This window comes from Salmo salar, chromosome ssa09 (genome assembly GCF_905237065.1).
Source record: "Salmo salar chromosome ssa09, Ssal_v3.1, whole genome shotgun sequence".
Taxonomy (NCBI): Eukaryota; Metazoa; Chordata; class Actinopteri; order Salmoniformes; family Salmonidae; genus Salmo; species Salmo salar.
This window is the reverse complement of record NC_059450.1, coordinates 142,755,900-142,777,778: the sequence shown is the minus strand read 5'-3', so window position 1 is coordinate 142,777,778 and position 21,879 is coordinate 142,755,900. Positions and strand designations below refer to the sequence as shown.

Below are 21,879 nucleotides of genomic sequence, written 5' to 3'. Positions count from 1 at the left end.
ATTCATAAATCTAAAATCAGGTTAAATAAAAGTGAGAAAACATAATTTGGGAAAAATCTAACAGAATTTTGGGAAGAAATAGCAGATTTTATAGGACCCCCTTATAGTGGTTTAAAAACAATTATTTGACCAGGTATATTGACAGAAAACATAGTGCACTACTTTATCTTGAACACTAAGGACCCGGGAAGAGTTGCAAGGTAGAGGAGCAGAGAAGAATGGGCCTATTTGAAAGCTGGGAGAAAAAAATTGCAGCTCGCACCATGTTTAATTTTTTAAAGGAGCTCTCATGCTAGAAAAGGGTAGAGACCCCCGGTCTATATCTTTGTATAGTTAGACACACCTTATTCTTTTGATAGTTCTAAAACTCGTATTATAAACTGGGTGGTTCGAGCAAAGAAAGCTGATTGGCTGAAAGCCGTGGTAAACAGTATCAGATGGTATGGGTGGTATGGGTATGACAAAACATTTATTTTTACTGCTCTAACAACATTGGTAACCAGTTTATAATAGCAGTAAGGCTCCTCGGAGGTTTGTGATATATAGCCAATATACCACAGCTAAGGGCTGTGTCCAGGCACTCAGCGTTGTGTCGTGCAAAGAACAGCCCTTAGCTGTGGTATATTGGCCATATACCACACCTCCTCGGGCCATATTGTTTATTTACAATGCCATTTCTATAGTTGCTCACCTGATTCCATGGTATAGAGGAGTTCTGCGTTCTCTCCCTTGTCTTTGTCCAGGGCAGTCACCTGGAGCACAGCAGAGCCCACTGCTGCAGACTCATAGACCGAACCCTCGTACAGAGCACTGGTGAACACTGGGACATGGTCATTAACATCCTCCACATCCACCAAAACTCGGGCCAGGTTCCTCCTGTACGGAAACTCCTGGTCTTTTACCTGAGGGAGAAAAATGATTCTAATCATTAGTCTACTATTATCAGACACTATTACATTTCTCATTATATAACCGGCATGAGGCAAAATGAACACTTGCCTATTACAAAATAACTTTATGTGTTACGGCAATGAATAAACATACAAACAGAATCAATAGGACAACATTACTGGAGTTTCCCTTTAAAACATGTACTGAAGCTTTAACTTCCCATGAAATGAAAAGGGAGTGTCACAGCAAACCGTTGTGGGTCTTTTGGGACGGACTAATCCCGTCATTGGGAGATCAGATGAGAATTTGAGGGCTAATCAGATGGATTTATGCGAGACTCTCCACAACATGAGAACGGGATCAGAGGCAAAGCCTGTCTCACACGAGGCGCCACACAGGGGGAGTATTAATACAACCAGCATTAGCATCAGAATTAGCGCTAGCTCCACTGGCAGTATTATGAAACGCTGGCTAGTCCAACACTCTTAACACAACCCAATGGGCCTGTGAGTGGTATAATAGTCCTAGACTGAATGGTATTATGTTACTGAGGAAATGTTAGGCGGAAGATCACTGGGTCCATTGGAGACAATAGAGTTGTTCTGTCTCTGTTCTGTCTGTGTCTATGTACGCCTGAGGCTCAGGTTAATAGGTGCGTCATTGTGACTCGGTCTTTCTATTAATCAAAGCAGCTACGCACAATAGCCAAAACTGTTACACGTGCTCTGGTTGGGGAAAGTTATCTTGGACTCTGTAGTGGTTATGTGTGGTCAATGTTTATTTATATTGTTAGACCTCTTATCTCTTTAGTGCAGGAAGATGTTATAATTCTGAGATACTGATCATATTGTAGCCTATACATTGCACCCTATACCAATGCCCTTACATACCTGGTTCCAGCACAACAGGCACTGTCATGGGCACACCGAATGCCAGATATTAAAGATACTATCTACCTGTGGATTTCACTAAATTAAATCAGTGAGCCCGCCTCAAACTTAAATATTGTCCCTAATAAAAAATGTCAGGCAGACGTTCCTATCTGGCTTCAAAATGACACCGTATAATCTATAATTGTAATGATTTGAGAAGACATTAAAACGGTACGACTACAGTGGTAGGATGAGCAGTCGTTTCCTATTTATGCTACCCACTGAACCAGATGAAATGAAGTAAAACAGAGTGAATGAGGATGATTCATTTCAGAACTCCACACACACACAAACACAGTCAGACTCCACACACAAACACACACACACACACACACACACACACACACACACACACACACACACACACACACACACACACACACACACACACACACACACACACACACACACACACACACACACACACACACACACACACACACACACACACACACACAGTCATGGTTTCTAAAACCGTCTCATTCCCCTGAGATGTTGGTTCACTGCTCTCAGTAATTTGTGTAATTGCTTAACGATGAGCTCAGGTAAAATGAGAACACAGACAGGAGTAGTCTGCCTCTAGCAGGAGAGCTGAGTTACATTACAATATTAAGCTGCCGCAATAAAGATAATGCTCTTGAACCACTACATCTCTACTGTCTTTTCTCCTCTCCTCTCCTCTCCTCTCCTCTCCTCTCCTCTCCTCTCCTCTCCTCTCCTCTCCTCTCCTCTCCTCTCCTCTCCTCCTCTGACAGCTTCAACACATCCATGACCAACGGAGGGATTTTTCATGTAGAATCTTAAGGGAATGTGACCAAATAAAGCAAATGGAATCCTCCCTTACAACGAGATTCAAGATAACCTAACCATATTTGATACAACATTAACGGTATCAGTCTCTTACCATGACAGTGAGGATGTGCTGTGCTCTAGCCTCGTGGTCCAGTCTCTCTGTAGTATACACCGTGCCAGTGTTGGGGTCAATACGGAACAGACGCAGGCTGGAGGGGTCGATGGCGCTGTGGAGGGAGTAGGTGAGACGGTGGCGCTCGTCACGGTCCGAAGCTAACACCTGGACCACCTCCGTCTCCGGGGGCGTGTCCTCAGAGATGGTGATGTCATAGGTGGGCTGGGAGAAGACAGGCGCGTTGTCGTTGTTGTCCAACACTGTGATGTGGACCTGGAGAGGAGAAGGAGAGAGGGTTGTTGTGGGTAGGGTTAGGCCAATATGTCATAGTACTACAACACACAAATGTTTTTGTCTTCAGTCTTCAGTGGGAGTGAAGGGTAGGCCATAACATATACAGTCGGTCAGATACAGCACAGTTCCGTGTCATACAGTACATATTTGCGAGTCTGTCACAACTATTATGTGAATAACACGTTTTTTTGCAGTTCATGTATTTATATACACCATGTACTATATATGCCAATCGAGACATATGTTCGCTGACGTGCTTGTTCTGTGTCATGTACTGTGTTGTCGGTTGATGACTCATGGAAACCTTGTGAGTCACAAACGGCAGATTCCCACCGCCGATGACAAAGGCGGTTGCGTTGCGTAGGAAGGGCGTATTGGGAGGCCAATGGCAGGGAAGGCTAAATATAAGACAGAAGCAGCAGAGGTCTTCCTGCCGGTGAACAGCGGAGATTTCCCCCATTGGGCGTCACGCTGAGGCTCCATCTGTGATGTTGAAGAAGGGAACTCTGCACAGCCTCTCATGACTGGCTCTACTGTCAGCACGTCTTACAGGTGTGTATGTGAGCCGTGTGTGTTTCAGGGTTCGTACAGACACTGGCAAGTCAAATTCAAGGACTTTTTCAAGCATTAATATTGATTTTCAAGGACCATCAATTTGTAATAGTTCTTATTATGTAATTGTTTCTAGTCGCCAACAGATGGCAGTATATCGCCACAACCTCATGAAAAAAATTAAATAACTTACTATTTTTAAAAAAAATTTATTTCACCTTTATTTAACCAGGTAGGCTAGTTGAGAACAAGTTCTCATTTACAACTGCGACCTGGCCAAGATAAATCAAAGCAGCGCGACACAAACAACAACACAGAATTACACATGGAATAAACAAGCGTACACTCAATAATACAGTAGAGAAAAGGTCCATATATAGTGTGTGCAAAAAAGGTAGAATAAAGAAGGTAAGGCAATAAATAGGCCATAGTGGCGAAATAATTACAATTTCGCAATTAAACACTGGAGTGATAGATGTGCAGAAGATGAATGTGCAAGTAGAGATACTGGGGTGCAAAGGAGCAAAAAAATTAAATAACAGTATGGGGATGAGGTAGTTGGATGGGCTATTTACAGATGGGCTATGTACAGGTGTACAGATGGGCGTACAGGTACAGTGATCTGTGAGCTGCTCTGACAGCTGGTGCTTAAAGTTAGTGAGGGAGATATGGGTCTCCAGCTTCAGTGATTTTTGCAATTCGTTCCAGTCATTGGCAGCAGAGAACTGGAAGGAAAGGCGACCAAAGGAGGAATTGGCTTTGGGGGTGGCCAGTGAAATATACCTGCTGGAGCGCGTGCTACGGGCGGGTGCAGCTATGGTGACCAGTGAGCTGAGATAAGGCGGTGCTTTACCTAGCAAAGAATTACAGATGACCTGGAGCCAGTGGGTTTGGCGACGAATATGAAGCGAGGGCCAGCCAACGAGAGCATACATGTCTATACATACTATTCATCACTACCTTACAAGTTCTACTCAAAAATATGTGTTTCACTACTTATTTACTACATACATGAGTGGTAAGTCAGGACTGATGTTGACTGATTTCCTTATATGAACTCATGTTCAGTGTACATAATATTAAATTGTATTTATATTTAAATTGTCTTTATACCGTAGACTACTATATTTTAGCTCCCAAAGGCTATCCCAACACATAATGACATGAAAGTGAATTCTGACAGTGTAAAAGGCCCTTAGTTGTCTCTAAAATGTAATAAGATTAAAGACTCTCTCAGGGGACCCTTTTTACATTTTAGGGGACACCACATGGGTCCTGAACCCCAAGTTTGGGAACCATTGTACTACTAGCCTCTCTCCCTGCTTGCTCCAATGCTTCCCCTCTCTGTGTATCAAATCAAATTTTATTAGTCACATGGGCCGAATACAACAGGTGTAGACCTTACAGTGAACTGCTTACTTACGCGCCCCTAACCAACAATGCAGTTTAAAAAAAATAAGGCTAAGGATAATAAATAAAAGTAACAAGTAATTAAAGAGCAGCAGTAAAATAACAATAGCGAGACAATATTTTCTTTGCCTCCTCCATTGCAGCCTGACTCACCATTGTCTGTCTCACTACTCTTTGTTATAAGAACTTATAGTTGCCCATCTTTTAATTATAGCTAGCTTAATTTCAGTCCGCTGTTCCTGCTGAGGTCAGGCTCTGTTCAACGTTAGCTTCTAACATCATCCTTCTAGCCAGGGGGGTGTATTGTATACCCATAGGGATTTAGTCAGCACATCTTGCAGGGGTGTGTAGGGACTGTGATGTGTGTGTTTGAATGAATAGCAAGGGGGTTTGGACAATGTGAACAGGTACCATCACGCACGGTGTGACATGGCCTAATGGACCGACAGACAGAAAGAGCTACTCAGTCTGAGTAGAGAGTAGAGTAGCTGAGAGGGGATGTTTTTGGCTTCCTGGGCTCTAGCTAGCTATTAGACCTCTGTACTTAATGAGAATACACACTGGGCACACACTGGTTGAATCAGCGCTGTCATTTCAATGAGATTACGTTGAACCAACGAGGAATAGATGTTGAATTGACATCTGTGCGCAGCGGGTTGGCTCTCCCTTTCAGGGCACACAGCAGTAAAGCTCAGTTGCATTTCCCTCCAGCTATCATTCTGAACGAACAGAGGGAGAGAGAGAGGGATGAAAGGGGGAGGGGGGAAACTGAAAAATGTGATGTGAGTGAATGTGTTCATAATAATCTAAATCTACAGCATTATCACTATCAGCATACTATCATTATCACTATCAGCATACTATCATTATCGCTATCAGCATACTATCATTATCGCTATCAGCATATTATCATTATCGCTATCAGCATACTATCATTATCACTATCAGCATACTATCATTATCACTATCAGCATACTATCATTATCACTATCAGCATACTATCATTTTCACCAGGGAACTTGTTTCCCTGTCACATAGTCTCAGAATGCTTTACAAAAACTTTGCCATGCACCGTAGGAACATGACAGACAGATGGATATGACAAAATGACAAAATACATATGAATATAAATGATATGTATGAATTTGTCCTTTTCGCACGACTAATTCCTGGGTATTGAAAAGCACTGGCCCTGAAAATGACAACGGAGGGAACAGGTAGAGTGACATATGCGTGAAACGGACTGTCATAGGGAAATTATAAGGTGTCTTGCAAGCACATTCCATATGTCAGCGCAATCCCTTCCGCTCTATAAAAATGCTAATCCATTCTACTGTGTGTGTGTGTGTGTGTGTGTGTGTGTGTGTGTGTGTGTGTGTGTGTGTGTGTGTGTGTGTGTGTGTGTGTGTGTGTGTGTGTGTGTGTGTGTGTGTGTGTATGTGTGTGTATATATGTGTCCTGTTCTGCCACAGTCACCTGCATTTAACACACAATGAACACACATTGTATATGACATGACATCTAAAAGAGGAAATAGAAATACAGGTATATGTCCTATCAATTTAAATTGCAATATTTAAATTGTGATATTTAAATTGTGATATTTAAATTGTGTCCAAACCACTTTAGAACATGACAGTCCTAACTTAAACAGTGACTGATGAAGAATCTTCACACTAGCTCAGTTTACACACTAATAATCTTGTTCCTTTTTGTTTGGAATGTTCAACCACAGCACAGCCTGAACAGTGCAAAGTATCAGAACAGGACGTGACAGGACAGGGGAGGCTATTGTCCTCTGTACACATTGCGTCCTTGACCAGAGGAATTAAACATGGGGGAAGAGAGTGTTCCGATCACTCTGATAGGACTTTGACACGCCGTATACCATCATTCATGTGACAATGTGACGGGTGCCATCCATCAAACCATGTAAAGACGTTTTTCAAAATGGTTGATGGAAGAAAAAAAAAATGTCATTGGGAATGGGTGTGTCTGTCCATGAAGGCCAGGTCTGTGTACGTGGTTTCAAATGTAACTATTAGAAGCACATACAGTACCAGTCAAAAGGGTGGACACACCTACTCATTCAAGGGTTTTCTTTATTTTTACTATTTTCTACATTGTAGAATAATAGTGAAGACATCAAAACTATGAAATAACACATATGGAATCATGTAGTAGCCAAAAAAGTGTTAAACAAATCAAAATATATTTGAGATTCTTCAAATTAGCCACCCGTTGCCTTGATGACAGCTTTGCACAGTATTGGCATTCTCTCAACCAGCTTCATGAGGAATGCTTTTCCAACAGTCTTGAAGGAGTTCCCACATATGCTGAGCACTTGTTGGCTGCTTTTCCTTCATTCTGCGGTCCAACTCATCCCAAACTATCTCAAATATGTTGAGGTTGGGTGATTGTGGAGGCCAGGTTATCTGATGCAGCACTCCATCACTCTCCTTAGTCAAATAGCCCTTACACAGCCTGGAGGTGTGTTGGGTCATTGTCCTGTTGAAAAACAAATGATAGTCCCACTAAGCACAAACCAGATGGGATGGCGTATCGCCGCAGAATGCTGTGGTAGCCATTCTGGTTAACTGTGCCTTGAATTTTAAATAAATCACTGACAGTGTCACCAGCAAAGCACCTCACACCATCACACCTCCTCCTCCATGCTTCATGGTGGGAACCACACTTGCAGAGATAATACGTTCACCTACTCTGCGTCTCACAAAGACACGGCAGTTGGAACCAAAAATCTTAAATTTGGACTCATCAGACCAACGGACAGATTCCCACCTATATGTCCATTACTCGTGTTTCTTGGCCCAAGCAAGTCTCTTATTATTATTGGTGTCCTTTAGTAGTGGTTTCTTTGCAGCAATTTGACCATGAAGGCCTAATTCGGAACAGTTGATGTTGAAATGTGTCTGTTACTTGAACTCTGTGAAGCATTTATTTGGGCTGCAATCTGAGGTGCAGTTAACTCTAATGGACGTATCCTCTGCAGCAGAGGTAACTCTGGGTCTTCCTTTCCTGTGGCGGTCCTCATGAGAGCCATTTTCATCACAGCGCTTGATGGTTTTTGCGACTTTGAAGTTCTTTAAATTTTCCGGATTGACTGACCATGTCTTAAAGTAATGATGGACTGTCGTTTCTCTTTGCTTATTCGAGCTGTTCTTGCCATAATATGGACTTGATCTTTTACCAAATAGGGCTATCTTCGTATACCACTTGATCTTTTACCAAATAGGGCTATCTTCGTATAGCATCCCTACCTTGTCACAACACAACTGATTGGCTCAAACACATTAAGAAGGAAAGAAAATCCACAAATTGACTTTTAGCAAGGCACACCTGTTAATTAAAATTGTTAACCTGTTATGGCTAGGGGGCAGTATTTTCACGGCTGGATAAAAAACGTACCCGATTTAATCTGGTTACTACTCCTGCCCAGTAACTATAATATGCATATAATTATTGGCTTTGGATAGAAAACACCCTAAAGTTTCTAAAACTGTTTGAATGGTGTCTGTGAGTATAACAGAACTCATATGGCAGGCAAAAACCTGAGAAGATTTCATGCAGGAAGTGGCCTGTCTGACAAGGTGTCGTTCTTCTTGTCTCTGTTTATTGAAGAGTGAGGATCTTAGCTGTCCCGTGACACTTCCTACGGCTGCCATAGGCTCTCAGAAGGCGGCAAAATGCTGAATCGTGGCTTTGCAGGCTCTGGCTGAAAAAAAGTTGCGCGTTTGGGTAGTGGCTGGTTACAGTTCTGTGAGACTCAGGCTCGTGCCCGCGTCGACCGAAAGCTTTGTTTTCTTTCCTCTGTTTAGCTAAATGGACATTCCCGGTCGGAATATTATCGCTTTTTTACGAGAAAAATTGCATAAAAATGGATTTTAAACAGCGGTTGACATGCTTCGAAGTACGGTAATGGAATATTTAGATTTTTTTTGTCACGAATTGCGCCATGCGCACGACCCTGATTTACCATTTCGGATAGTGTCTGGGACGCACGAACAAAACGCCGCTATTCGGATATAACGATGGATTATTTTGGACCAAACCAACATTTGTTATTGAAGTAGCAGTCCTGGGAGTGCATTCTGACGAAGACAACAAAAGGTAATCAAACTTTTATAATAGTAAATCTGATATTGGTGAGTGCTAAACTTGCCGGGTGTCTAAATAGCTAGCCCGTGATGGCTGGGCTATGTACTTAGAATATTGCAAAATGTGCTTTCACCAAAAAGCTATTTTAAAATCGGACATATCGAGTGCATAGAGGAGTTCTGTATCTATAATTCTTAAAATAATTGTTATGCTTTTTCTGAACGTTTATCATGAGTAATTTAGTAAATTGTTAGCAAATTCCCCGGAAGTTTGCGGGGGGTATGCTAGTTCTGAACATCACATGCTAATGTAAAAAGCTGTTTTTTGATATAAATATGAACTTGATTGAACAAAACATGCATGTATTGTATAACATAATGTCCTAGGTGTGTCATCTGATGAAGATCATCAAAGGTTAGTGCTGCATTTAGCTGTCGTCTGGGTTTTTGTGACATATGCAAGCTTGAAAAATGGGTGTCTGATTATTTCTGGCTTGGTACTCTGCTGACATAATCTAATGTTTTGCTTTCGCTGTAAAGCCTTTTTGAAATCGGACAGTGTGGTTAGATAAAGGAGAGTCTTGTCTTTAAAATGCTGTGAAATAGTCATATGTTTGAAAAATTGAAGTTTTTGTATTTTTGAGGAATTTGTAATTCGCGCCACGCCTATCATTGGATATTGGAGCACGTGAACGTCTAGATGTAAGAGGTTAATGGAAATGCATTCCAGGTGACTACCTCATGAAGCTGGTTGAGAGAATGCCAAGAGTGTGCAAAGCTGTCATCAAGGCAAAGGGTGGCTACTTTGATGAATCTCAAATATAAAATATACTTTCTAGGTTACTAAATGATTCCATATGTGTTATTTCATAGTTTTGATGTCTTCACTATTATTCTACAATGTAGAAAATATTAAAAATAAAGAAAAACCCTGGAATGAGTAGGTGTGTCCAAACTTTTAACTGGTACTGTATGTGGTTTATCATGTACTTTATGAGGGTGTGTGTGAGGGTGGGTGTGAGGGTGAATTTATTCCGTGTTCAGATGTATAGGTGGTAGCAAGCTACAGAACACAATACTAACAGTGCCATGTTAACTTTAACTTACGCATGCCAAAATCAACATGTACAGGTAGGAGATTTGTCTCTTTCTGAGAATAAATCTAGATATGATATGTTGCGTCTCCAGCTGCAGTACCTGTGTGGCTGCAGAGTTGGTCCCGTCCGTCACCTCCACAGTCATGTTGTAGAAGGAGCGCTGCTCAGCGTCCAGAGGTTTAGCGATGATGATGGTGCCCACGCCCTTCTCTATGTCAAACAGACTGTCAGTGTTACCGCCTGGCCAGGAGGGGGGGATAGAGAGCAGAGGGGGTTGGAGACAGATGGGGGGGACTGGTTTATTAATATCACGCTCTCTTTTCTCTCTCACTCACACGCTCTTCTCTCTCTCTCTCTCTCTCTCTCTCTCTCTCTCTCTCTCTCTCTCTCTCTACCTCGGACACACAAACTATCACAAATAAAAATATTTTTTAATAAGTGTATGGATCTGTGATAGTGAAAAACAGGGAAGCAGACTGAATTGTGGGTGTGACAGTGTTGTGGGGAGTGTATGATCTGAACAATTCCTGGCTCTCTGCCAGGGAATACATAAATAGACACAAACACACACACATATAACATGACACACAAAAGTGCACACACATAAACTAATAGGGAGTGGGCATGCACAATCACTTGGATCACAAATACAAGTGTCTGTGTGTGTGTGTGTGTGTGTGTGTGTGTGTGTGTGTGTGTGTGTGTGTGTGTGTGTGTGTGTGTGTGTGTGTGTGTGTGTGTGTGTGTGTGTGTGTGTGTCTTCCTATCACTCTGTGAGTAATTGCTAGGTTCAGACAGACCCAATGAGACTGTGACAAACTGAAGTCTTTCCTCCTCTTCCAAAATAACAATTAAGAGACAGAGACCCAGTAAACAAGAGAGCCCTCAAAGACTGAATTAACAGAGCCCTCAAAGACTGAATTAACATAGCCCTCAAAGACTGAATTAACAGAGCCCTCAAATACTGAATTAACAAAGACCTCAAAGACGGAATTAACAGAGCCCTCAAAGACGGAATTAACAGAGCCTTCAAAGACGGAATTAACAGAGCCCTCAAAGACTGAATTAACAGAGCCCTCAAAGACTGAATTAACAAAGACCTCAAAGACTGAATTAACAAAGACCTCAAAGACAGAATTAACAAAGACCTCAAAAGACTGAATTAACATAGCCCTCAAAGACTGAATTAACATAGCCCTCAAAGACTGAATTAACAAAGACCTCAAAGACTGAATTAACAAAGACCTCAAAGTCTGAATTAACATAGCCTTCAAAGACTGAATTAACAGAGCCCTCAAAGACTGAATTAACAAAGACCTCAAAGACGGAATTAACAGAGACCTCAAAGACGGAATTAACAGAGCCCTCAAAGACTGAATTAACAGAGCCCTCAAAGACTGAATTAACAAAGACCTCAAAGACTGAATTAACATAGCCCTCAAATACTGAATTAACATAGTCCTCAAAGACTGAATTAACAGAGCCCTCAAAGACTGAATTAACAGAGCCCTCAAAGACTGAATTAACAGAGCCCTCAAAGACTGAATTAACAAAGACCTCAAAAGACTGAATTAGCATAGCCGTCAAAGACTGAATTAACAGAGCCCTCAAAGACTGAATTAACAGAGCCTCAAAGACGGAATTAACAAAGACCTCAAAGACGGAATTAACAAAGACCTCAAAGACGGAATTAACAAAGACCTCAAAGACTGAATTAACAGAGCCCTGAAAGACTGAATTGACAGAGCCCTCAAAGACTGAATTAAAAGAGCCCTCAAAGACTGAATTAACAGAGACCTCAAAGACTGAATTAACAGAGCCCTCAAAGACTGAATTAACAGAGCCCTCAAAGACTGAATTAACAGAGCCCTGAAGGACTGAATTAACAGAGCCCTGAAAGACTGAATTAACAGAGCCCTCAAAGACTGAATTAACAAAGACCTCAAAGACTGAATTAACAGAGACCTCAAAGACGGAATTAACAGAGCCCTCAAAGACTGAATTAACAGAGCCCTCAAAGACTGAATTAACAGAGCCTGTGTCAATGGAGCTCCAGCCGTGAACGGGCCTGAGTCTGAAATGAGTCCACTAAGACCGGCTGTAATTAAACCACAGCCTCATCTCTGCTACCTAATTGATTTAAATTGACATTTAGGCCTCACGCTGATCCCAGCACACAGCTCAGAGTGTGGTGTGATGTAAGGGTCCGGAGTATGTGTGTCGTGTGTGTGCGAGGGTAAGAGAATGTGAGAAAGTGTCTGCTTGTCTGCATGCCTGTGCGTAGACTATCAAATCAAATTGTATTGGTCACATACACATATTTAGCAGATGTTATTGTGGGTGTAGCGAAACGCTTGTGTTCCTTGCTCCAACAGTGCAGTAATATCTAACAATTCATAACAATAGACACAAATCTAAAAGTAAAAGAATGGAATTAAGAAATATATAAATATTAGAACTATATATGAATGAGTATGTGTGTATGAATGAGATTATGTGTGTGTGTGCGCGTACTAGCATATGTGTGTGTGTGGCACTCGTGGTGCAGACTCAAAGGGATTCCACCCCGGCGTCTCTGTTTAATAAAGCCATGACCTCAGCCCAGCATCAGCTAAGGCTATAACGCTCCACCACTCAGCCATGTGTGTGTGTGTGTGTGTGTGTGTGTGTGTGTGTGTGTGTGTGTGTGTGTGTGTGTGTGTGTGTGTGTGTGTGTGTGTGTGTGTGTGTGTGTGTGTGTGTGTGTATGTGTGTCCTATTTGTGCTTGGGCTAGGATAAACACTTCCAGTTCTCCATCATTTGTCTCTTAAATCATTAGAACTCCAGTGATGGGGTCCTAATAGCTTTCCTCAGAGTGGAAGGAAGACACTAAAAACAGCCACGCCCCATTCTCTTCACTTCACTTCTGCTAACAGTAATCTAGTGCTTTTACAGTTCAGTATGCTGATAAGAATCATATCCGTAACAGATGATTTTACACTCATTAGAGGAGGCTTCAGAAGGCGCTCTGTCTGTCTGTCTGTCTGTCTGTCTGTCTGTCTGTCTGTCTGTCTGTCTGTCTGTCTGTCTGTCTGTCTGTCTGTCTGTCTGTCTGTCTGTCTGTCTGCCTGCCTGCCTGCCTGCCTGCCTGCCTGCCTGCCTGCCTGCCTGCCTGCCTGCCTGCCTGCCTGCCTGCCTGCCTGTCTGCCTGTCTGTCTGTCTGTCTGTCTGTCTGGAGCCACCCTATATGACCCAACCAACCCAACGCTCCATTTCGGGAAAGGAGGCACTGAGGTTTGGCACAGCGGAAACCAGGGCGACCGGAAAAAGAACAGTTCCCTTCCACCAAATTATAGAGGAGAAACCGAACCCACAGCGACATGGCTGTTATTAAACCCTCTGTTGAACGCTAAAATTGCTTCCCTCAGTCTCTCCATTCAGATTAGTAAGGGAAGCCGCTCCAGTGCTTAAAAACACTCTGGCAGGCAGCACAACCGATAAAGAGGCATATTTATCTTCCTTTCAACGAAGGAGGAGGGGAGAACGTTCGTGTTTGGCGTAAACAGATAAAACAAAGCAAATTAACAAAAGAAGAGGGAAATGAGGACAACTGTCACTCTGTTCAGAAATTAGTTCATGAGTACAACAACGCCTTCGTTAACTAGCTTCAATCGTGTGAGGAAATGGCTAAGATATAGTTTGATTGAGTGAGTGGGGAGTCTGGGATTTCTGGGATTGATTGGTATAGGCTGGAACGGGGACATAGAATAAAACTGAATTGGCATCACCATCACAGTCATGCTTTGACTGGATTGGCTTGAAATATAGAAACCAGCTGTCTGGATTGACTTGATATAAAGAACACAGCTGTCTGGATTGACTTAATATATAGAAACCAGCTGTCTGGATTGATTTAATATATAGAAACCAGCTGTCTGGATTGACTTGACATATAGAAACCAGCTGTCTGGATTGACTTGATATATAGAAACCAGCTGTCTGGATTGATTTAATATATAGAAACCAGCTGTCTGGATTAACTTGACATATAGAAACCAGCCGTCTGGATTGACTTGACATATAGAAACCAGCTGTCTGGATTGACTTGATATATAGAAAACAGCTGTCTGGATTGACTGGATATATAGAAACCAGCCGTCTAGATTGACTTGATATATAGAAACCAGCCGTCTGGATTGACTTGATATATAGAAACCAGCTGTCTGGATTGATTTAATATATAGAAACCAGCTGTCTGGATTGACTTGACATATAGAAACCAGCTGTCTGGATTGACTTGACATATAGAAACCAGCTGTCTGGATTTACTTGATATATAGAAACCAGCTGTCTGGATTGACTTGATATATAGAAACCAGCCGTCTGGATTGACTTGATATATAGAAACCAGCTGTCTGGATTTACTTGATATATAGAAACCAGCTGTCTGGATTGACTTGATATATAGAAACCAGCCGTCTGGATTGACTTGATATATAGAAACCAGCTGTCTGGATTGACTTGATATATAGAAACCAGCTGTCTGGATTGACTTAATATATAGAAACCAGCTGTCTGGAATGATTTAATATATAGAAACCAGCTGTCTGGATTGACTTGACATATAGAAACCAGCTGTCTGGAAAGACTTGATATATAGAAACCAGCTGTCTGGATTGACTTGATATATAGAAACCAGCTGTCTGGATTGACTTGATATATAGAAACCAGCCGTCTGGATTGACTTGATATATAGAAACCAGCTGTCTGGATTGATTTAATATATAGAAACCAGCCGTCTGGATTGACTTGATATATAGAAACCAGCTGTCTGGATTGACTTGACATATAGAAACCAGCTGTCTGGATTGACTTGACATATAGAAACCAGCTGTCTGGATTGACTTGATATATAGAAACCAGCTGTCTGGATTGACTTGATATATAGAAACCAGCCGTCTGGATTGATTTAATATATAGAAACCAGCTGTCTGGATTGATTTAAAATATATGGAAACCAGCCGTCTGGATTGACTTGATATATAGAAACCAGCTGTCTGGATTGATTTAAAATATATAGAAACCAGCCATCTGGATTGACTTGATATATAGAAACCAGCTGTCTGGATTGATTTAATATATAGAAACCAGCTGTCTGGATTGACTTGACATATAGAAACCAGCTGTCTGGATTGACTTGATATATAGAAACCAGCCGTCTGGATTGACTTGATATATAGAAACCAGCTGTCTGGATTTACTTGATATATAGAAACCAGCTGTCTGGATTGACTTGATATATAGAAACCAGCCGTCTGGATTGACTTGATATATAGAAACCAGCTGTCTGGATTGACTTGATATATAGAAACCAGCTGTCTGGATTGACTTAATATATAGAAACCAGCTGTCTGGAATGATTTAATATATAGAAACCAGCTGTCTGGATTGACTTGACATATAGAAACCAGCTGTCTGGAAAGACTTGATATATAGAAACCAGCTGTCTGGATTGACTTGATATATAGAAACCAGCTGTCTGGATTGACTTGATATATAGAAACCAGCTGTCTGGATTGACTTAATATATAGAAACCAGCTGTCTGGAATGATTTAATATATAGAAACCAGCTGTCTGGATTGACTTGACATATAGAAACCAGCTGTCTGGAAAGACTTGATATATAGAAACCAGCTGTCTGGATTGACTTGATATATAGAAACCAGCTGTCTGGATTGACTTGATATATAGAAACCAGCCGTCTGGATTGACTTGATATATAGAAACCAGCCGTCTGGATTGACTTGATATATAGAAACCAGCTGTCTGGATTGACTTGATATATAGAAACCAGCTGTCTGGATTGACTTGATATATAGAAACCAGCCGTCTGGATTGATTTAATATATAGAAACCAGCTGTCTGGATTGATTTAAAATATATAGAAACCAGCCGTCTGGATTGACTTGATATATAGAAACCAGCTGTCTGGATTGATTTAAAATATATAGAAACCAGCCGTCTGGATTGACTTGATATATAGAAACCAGCTGTCTGGATTGATTTAATATATAGAAACCAGCCGTCTGGATTGACTTGATATATAGAAACCAGCTGTCTGGATTGACTTGACATATAGAAACCAGCTGTCTGGATTGACTTGACATATAGAAACCAGCTGTCTGGATTTACTTGATATATAGAAACCAGCTGTCTGGATTGACTTGATATATAGAAACCAGACGTCTGGATTGACTTGATATATAGAAACCAGCTGTCTGGATTTACTTGATATATAGAAACCAGCTGTCTGGATTGACTTGATATATAGAAACCAGCCGTCTGGATTGACTTGATATATAGAAACCAGCTGTCTGGATTGACTTGATATATAGAAACCAGCTGTCTGGATTGACTTAATATATAGAAACCAGCTGTCTGGAATGATTTAATATATAGAAACCAGCTGTCTGGATTGACTTGACATATAGAAACCAGCTGTCTGGAAAGACTTGATATATAGAAACCAGCTGTCTGGATTGACTTGATATATAGAAACCAGCTGTCTGGATTGACTTGATATATAGAAACCAGCCGTCTGGATTGACTTGATATATAGAAACCAGCCGTCTGGATTGACTTGATATATAGAAACCAGCTGTCTGGATTGACTTGATATATAGAAACCAGCTGTCTGGATTGACTTGATATATAGAAACCAGCCGTCTGGATTGATTTAATATATAGAAACCAGCTGTCTGGATTGATTTAAAATATATAGAAACCAGCCGTCTGGATTGACTTGATATATAGAAACCAGCTGTCTGGATTGATTTAATATATAGAAACCAGCCGTCTGGATTGACTTGATATATAGAAACCAGCTGTCTGGATTGACTTGATATATAGAAACCAGCTGTCTGGATTGACTTATATATAGAACCCAGCTGTCTGGATTGACTTAATATATAGAAACCAGCTGTCTGTATTGACTTGATATATAGAAACCAGCTGTCTGGATTGACTTGATATATAGAAACCAGCCGTCTGGATTGACTTGATATATAGAAACCAGCTGTCTGGATTGACTTAATATATAGAAACCAGCTGTCTGGATTGACTTGATATATAGAAACCAGCTGTCTGGATTGACTTAATATATAGAAACCAGCTGTCTGGATTGACTTGATATATAGAAACCAGCCGTCTGGATTGACTTGATATATAGAAACCAGCTGTCTGGATTGACTTGATATATAGAAACCAGCTGTCTGGATTGACTTGATATATAGAAACCAGCCGTCTGGATTGACTTGATATATAGAAACCAGCTGTTTGGATTGACTTGATATATAGAAACCAGCCGTCTGGATTGACTTGATATATAGAAACCAGCCGTCTGGATTGACTTGATATATAGAAAACAGCTGTCTGGATTGACTTGATATATAGAAACCAGCCGTCTGGATTGACTTGATATATAGAAACCAGCTGTCTGGATTGACTTGATATATAGAAACCAGCTGTCTGGATTGACTTGATATATAGAAACCAGCTGTCTGGATTGACTTGATATATAGAAACCAGTTGTCTGGATTGACTTGATATATAGAAACCAGCTGTCTGGATTGACTTGATATATAGAAGCCAGCTGTCTGGATTGATTTAATATATAGAAACCAGCCGTCTGGATTGACTTGATATATAGAAACCAGCTGTCTGGATTGATTTAATATATAGAAACCAGCCGTCTGGATTGACTTGATATATAGAAACCAGCCGTCTGGATTGATTTATATATAGAACCCAGCTGTCTGGATTGATTTAATATATAGAAACCAGCCGTCTGGATTGACTTGATATATAGAAACCAGCTGTCTGGATTGACTTGATATATAGAAACCAGCCGTCTGGATTGACTTAATATATAGAAACCAGCTGTCTGGATTGACTTGATATATAGAAACCAGCCGTCTGGATTGACTTAATATATAGAAACCAGCTGTCTGGATTGACTTGATATATAGAAACCAGCTGTCTGGATTGACTTATATATAGAACCCAGCTGCTCAGAATATAGCGTAGGGTTGTGGTGGCTCGTCTATAAGAGGACAACTTGATGAAGTGTTTATAGGATGTGCTGGATGGATAGTTGACATGGCAAACGTTGAGTGGTTAAAACGGCATCCATTTGGACGGTGTGTGTGTGTGTGTGTGTGTGGTTTTAGGAGGTTTAATAGCAGCTAAATTATAGTCAAATGGCTATGTTTTACTTTCTGGGCAGTAATGCGTTTAGCAGTGGATTAGTGTTTACGTGTGTGTGTGTGTGTGTGCAGGTGCATAATTAAGTGTGTGTGTGTGTTTCAGTGTGTGAAAGTGTGGTGTGGTGTGTGTGTTTCAGTGTGTGAGCGTGGTGTGTGTGTGTGTGTGTGTGTGTGTGTGTGTGTGTGTGTGTGTGTGTGTGTGTGTCCGTGGTCTTCTGGTGAATAATGGCCTGGGCTGTCTGGGTCTGGCCCGTAAATGAATCACAGTGTTTAGCTCCTCTACTCTCACCTGGCTCTTGAGCGCGCGCGCACACACACACACACACACACACACACACACACACACACACACACACACACACACACACACACACACACACACACACACACACACACACACACACACACACACACACACACACACACACACACACACACACCTGGGCATTTTCTTATAACACTCCCTCCATCTCCTCACTCTAATCCAATCCATCCCTGAGGCTGTACCACCTATGTTTCCTTTCTCCCTCTCCCTCTCTCCATCTTTCACTAAGCCCCTCTCTCTTTAATAAGTCTCTCCTCTTCTCCTCTCTTTCTCTTCTGACCTCTGCTCCTTCCATTTTTAATAAGTCTCTCATTTCACTCCTCCACTTTCCATCTCTTCTTCACTCTGGCCCTCTCTCATTTTCTCCTGTCCTCTTTCTCTTTCCCTCTCTCTATCATTATCCCTACCCTCGCCTCTCCCTCTCTCTATCATTATCCCTACCCCTCGCCTCTCCCTCTCTCTATCATTATCCCTACCCTCGCCTCTCCCTCTCTCTATAATTACCCCTACCCCTCGCCTCTCCCTCTCTCTATCATTATCCCTACCCCTCGCCTCTCCCTCTCTCTATCATTATCCCTACCCTCGCCTCTCCCTCTCTCTACCATTATCCCTACCCTCGCCTCTCGACTCTCTCTATAATTACCCCTACCCCTCGCCTCTCCCTCTCTCTATAATTACCCCTACCCCTCGCCTCTCCCTCTCTCTATCATTATCCCTACCCCTCGCCTCTCCCACTCTCTATCATTATCCCTACCCTCGCCTCTCCCTCTCTCTACCATTATCCCTACCCTCGCCTCTCCCTCTCTCTATAATTACCCCTACCCCTCGCCTCTCCCTCTCTCTATAATTACCCCTACCCCTCGCCTCTCCCTCTCTCTATCATTATCCCTACCCTCGCCTCTCCCACTCTCTATCATTATCCCTACCCTCGCCTCTCCCTCTCTCTATCATTATCCCTACCCTCGCCTCTCCCTCTCTCTATCATTATCCCTACCCTCGCCTCTCCCACTCTCTATCATTATCCCTACCCCTCGCCTCTCCCTCTCTCTATCATTATCCCTACCCTCGCCTCTCCCTCTCTCTATCATTATCCCTACCCCTCGCCTCTCCCTCTCTCTATCATTATCCCTACCCTCGCCTCTCCCTCTCTCTATCATTATCCCTACCCCTCGCCTCTCCCTCTCTCTATCATTATCCCTACCCCTCGCCTCTCCCTCTCTCTATCATTATCCCTACCCTCGCCTCTCCCTCTCTCTATCATTATCCCTACCCTCACCTCTCCCTTTCTCTATCATTATCCCTACCCTCGCCTCTCCCTCTCTCTATCATTATCCCTACCCCTCGCCTCTCCCTCTCTCTATCATTATCCCTACCCCTCGCCTCTCCCTCTCTCTATCATTATCCCTACCCTTCGCCTCTCCCTATCATTATCCCTACCCCTCGCCTCGCCTCTCCCTCTCTCTATCATTATCCCTACCCCTCGCCTCTCCATCTCTCTATCATTATCCCTACCCTACCCTCGCCTCTCCCTCTCTCTATCATTACCCCTACCCCTCGCCTCTCCCTCTCTCTATAATTACCCCTACCCCTCGCCTCTCCCTCTCTCTATCATTATCCCTACCCCTCGCCTCTCCCACTCTCTATCATTATCCCTACCCTCGCCTCTCCCTCTCTCTATCATTATCCCTACCCTCGCCTCTCCCACTCTCTATCATTATCCCTACCCCTCGCCTCTCCCTCTCTCTATCATTATCCCTACCCTCGCCTCTCCCTCTCTCTGTCATTATCCCTACCCCTCGCCTCTCCCTCTCTCTATCATTATCCCTACCCCTCGCCTCTCCCTCTCTATCATTATCCCTACCCCTCGCCTCTCCCTTTATCATTATCCCTACCCTCGCCTCTCCCTCTCTCTATCATTATCCCTACCCCTCGCCTCTCCCTCTCTCTATCATTATCCCTACCCTCGCCTCTCCCTCTCTCTATCATTATCCCTACCCCTCGCCTCTCCCTCTCTCTATCATTATCCCTACCCTCGCCTCTCCCTCTCTCTATCATTATCCCTACCCCTCGCCTCTCCCTCTCTCTATCATTATCCCTACCCTCGCCTCTCCCTCTCTCTATCATTATCCCTACCCCTCGCCTCTCCCTCTCTCTATCATTATCCCTACCCCTCGCCTCTCCCTCTCTCTATCATTATCCCTACCCCTCACCTCTCCCACTCTCTATCATTATCCCTACCCTCGCCTCTCCCTCTCTCTATCATTATCCCTACCCTCACCTCTCCCTTTCTCTATCATTATCCCTACCCTCGCCTCTCCCTCTCTCTATCATTATCCCTACCCCTCGCCTCTCCCTCTCTCTATCATTATCCCTACCCCTCACCTCTCCCTCTCTCTATCATTATCCCTACCCCTCGCCTCTCCCTATCATTATCCCTACCCCTCGCCTCTCCCTCTCTCTATCATTATCCCTACCCCTCGCCTCGCCTCTCCCTCTCTCTATCATTATCCCTACCCTACCCTCGCCTCTCCCTCTCTCTATCATTACCCCTACCCCTCGCCTCTCCCTCTCTCTCCCTACATCCTCTCCCTGTTGGTTCCTCTGGTTGGAAAGGTGCCTGTGGCAGAGCAACAGACAGTTACAGTGAGGTACCCTCTCTAACCAGGGGCACAGTGACCATGTGTTCACCCCTAACCCACAACTCCCACAACTCCCACTAACCAGCCATCCACTTAATTGGGTCGTCAGTGGGAGGTGTATGTAATAATGTAGTGTGTGTCTGTATGTGTGTGCGTGTATGTGTGTCTGTGTGAGTACAAAAGAGTGTGTGTGTATTGTTTTGTGTGGGTAAGTGTTTGTGTGTGTCCGTACGTGTGTTCCTGCATGTGTGTGTGCCTGTGCGTGTGTTTCCACCTCTGTGTGTGTGTGTCGCTGACAGCTCAGGGATGGTGGGCGTGATGTTTCCCCAAACACTGATGCTTTAGCAGGTCATTAGACAAAGCTGTCGCCAGGGTCGCTCAGGGATCGTTGCCATGGCAGCAGATATGGGCTTCACTATAAAGGGACACCACAGAGTCTGATAGCCAATTTAGTACAGCAAGGAATTTCTCC

At 42.8% G+C, this 21,879-nt stretch overlaps 1 protein-coding gene across 8 annotated transcripts in view; it reads right to left on the bottom strand.

Moving 5' to 3' along the window:
- The window catches only part of LOC106613153 (protocadherin Fat 3), a 354,754-nt gene that overhangs the window by 62,164 nt on the left and 270,711 nt on the right, over window positions 1-21,879 (bottom strand). For all 8 annotated transcript variants that reach the window (XM_045724739.1, XM_045724738.1, XM_045724741.1 and 5 more), the window contains 3 exons: window positions 10,299-10,438; window positions 2,728-3,003; window positions 692-902 (listed from right to left, as the gene is read on the bottom strand). In XM_045724739.1, coding sequence (XP_045580695.1) covers window positions 692-902; window positions 2,728-3,003; window positions 10,299-10,438 — 627 coding nt within the window. The remainder of the gene's footprint in view (window positions 1-691; window positions 903-2,727; window positions 3,004-10,298; window positions 10,439-21,879) is intronic.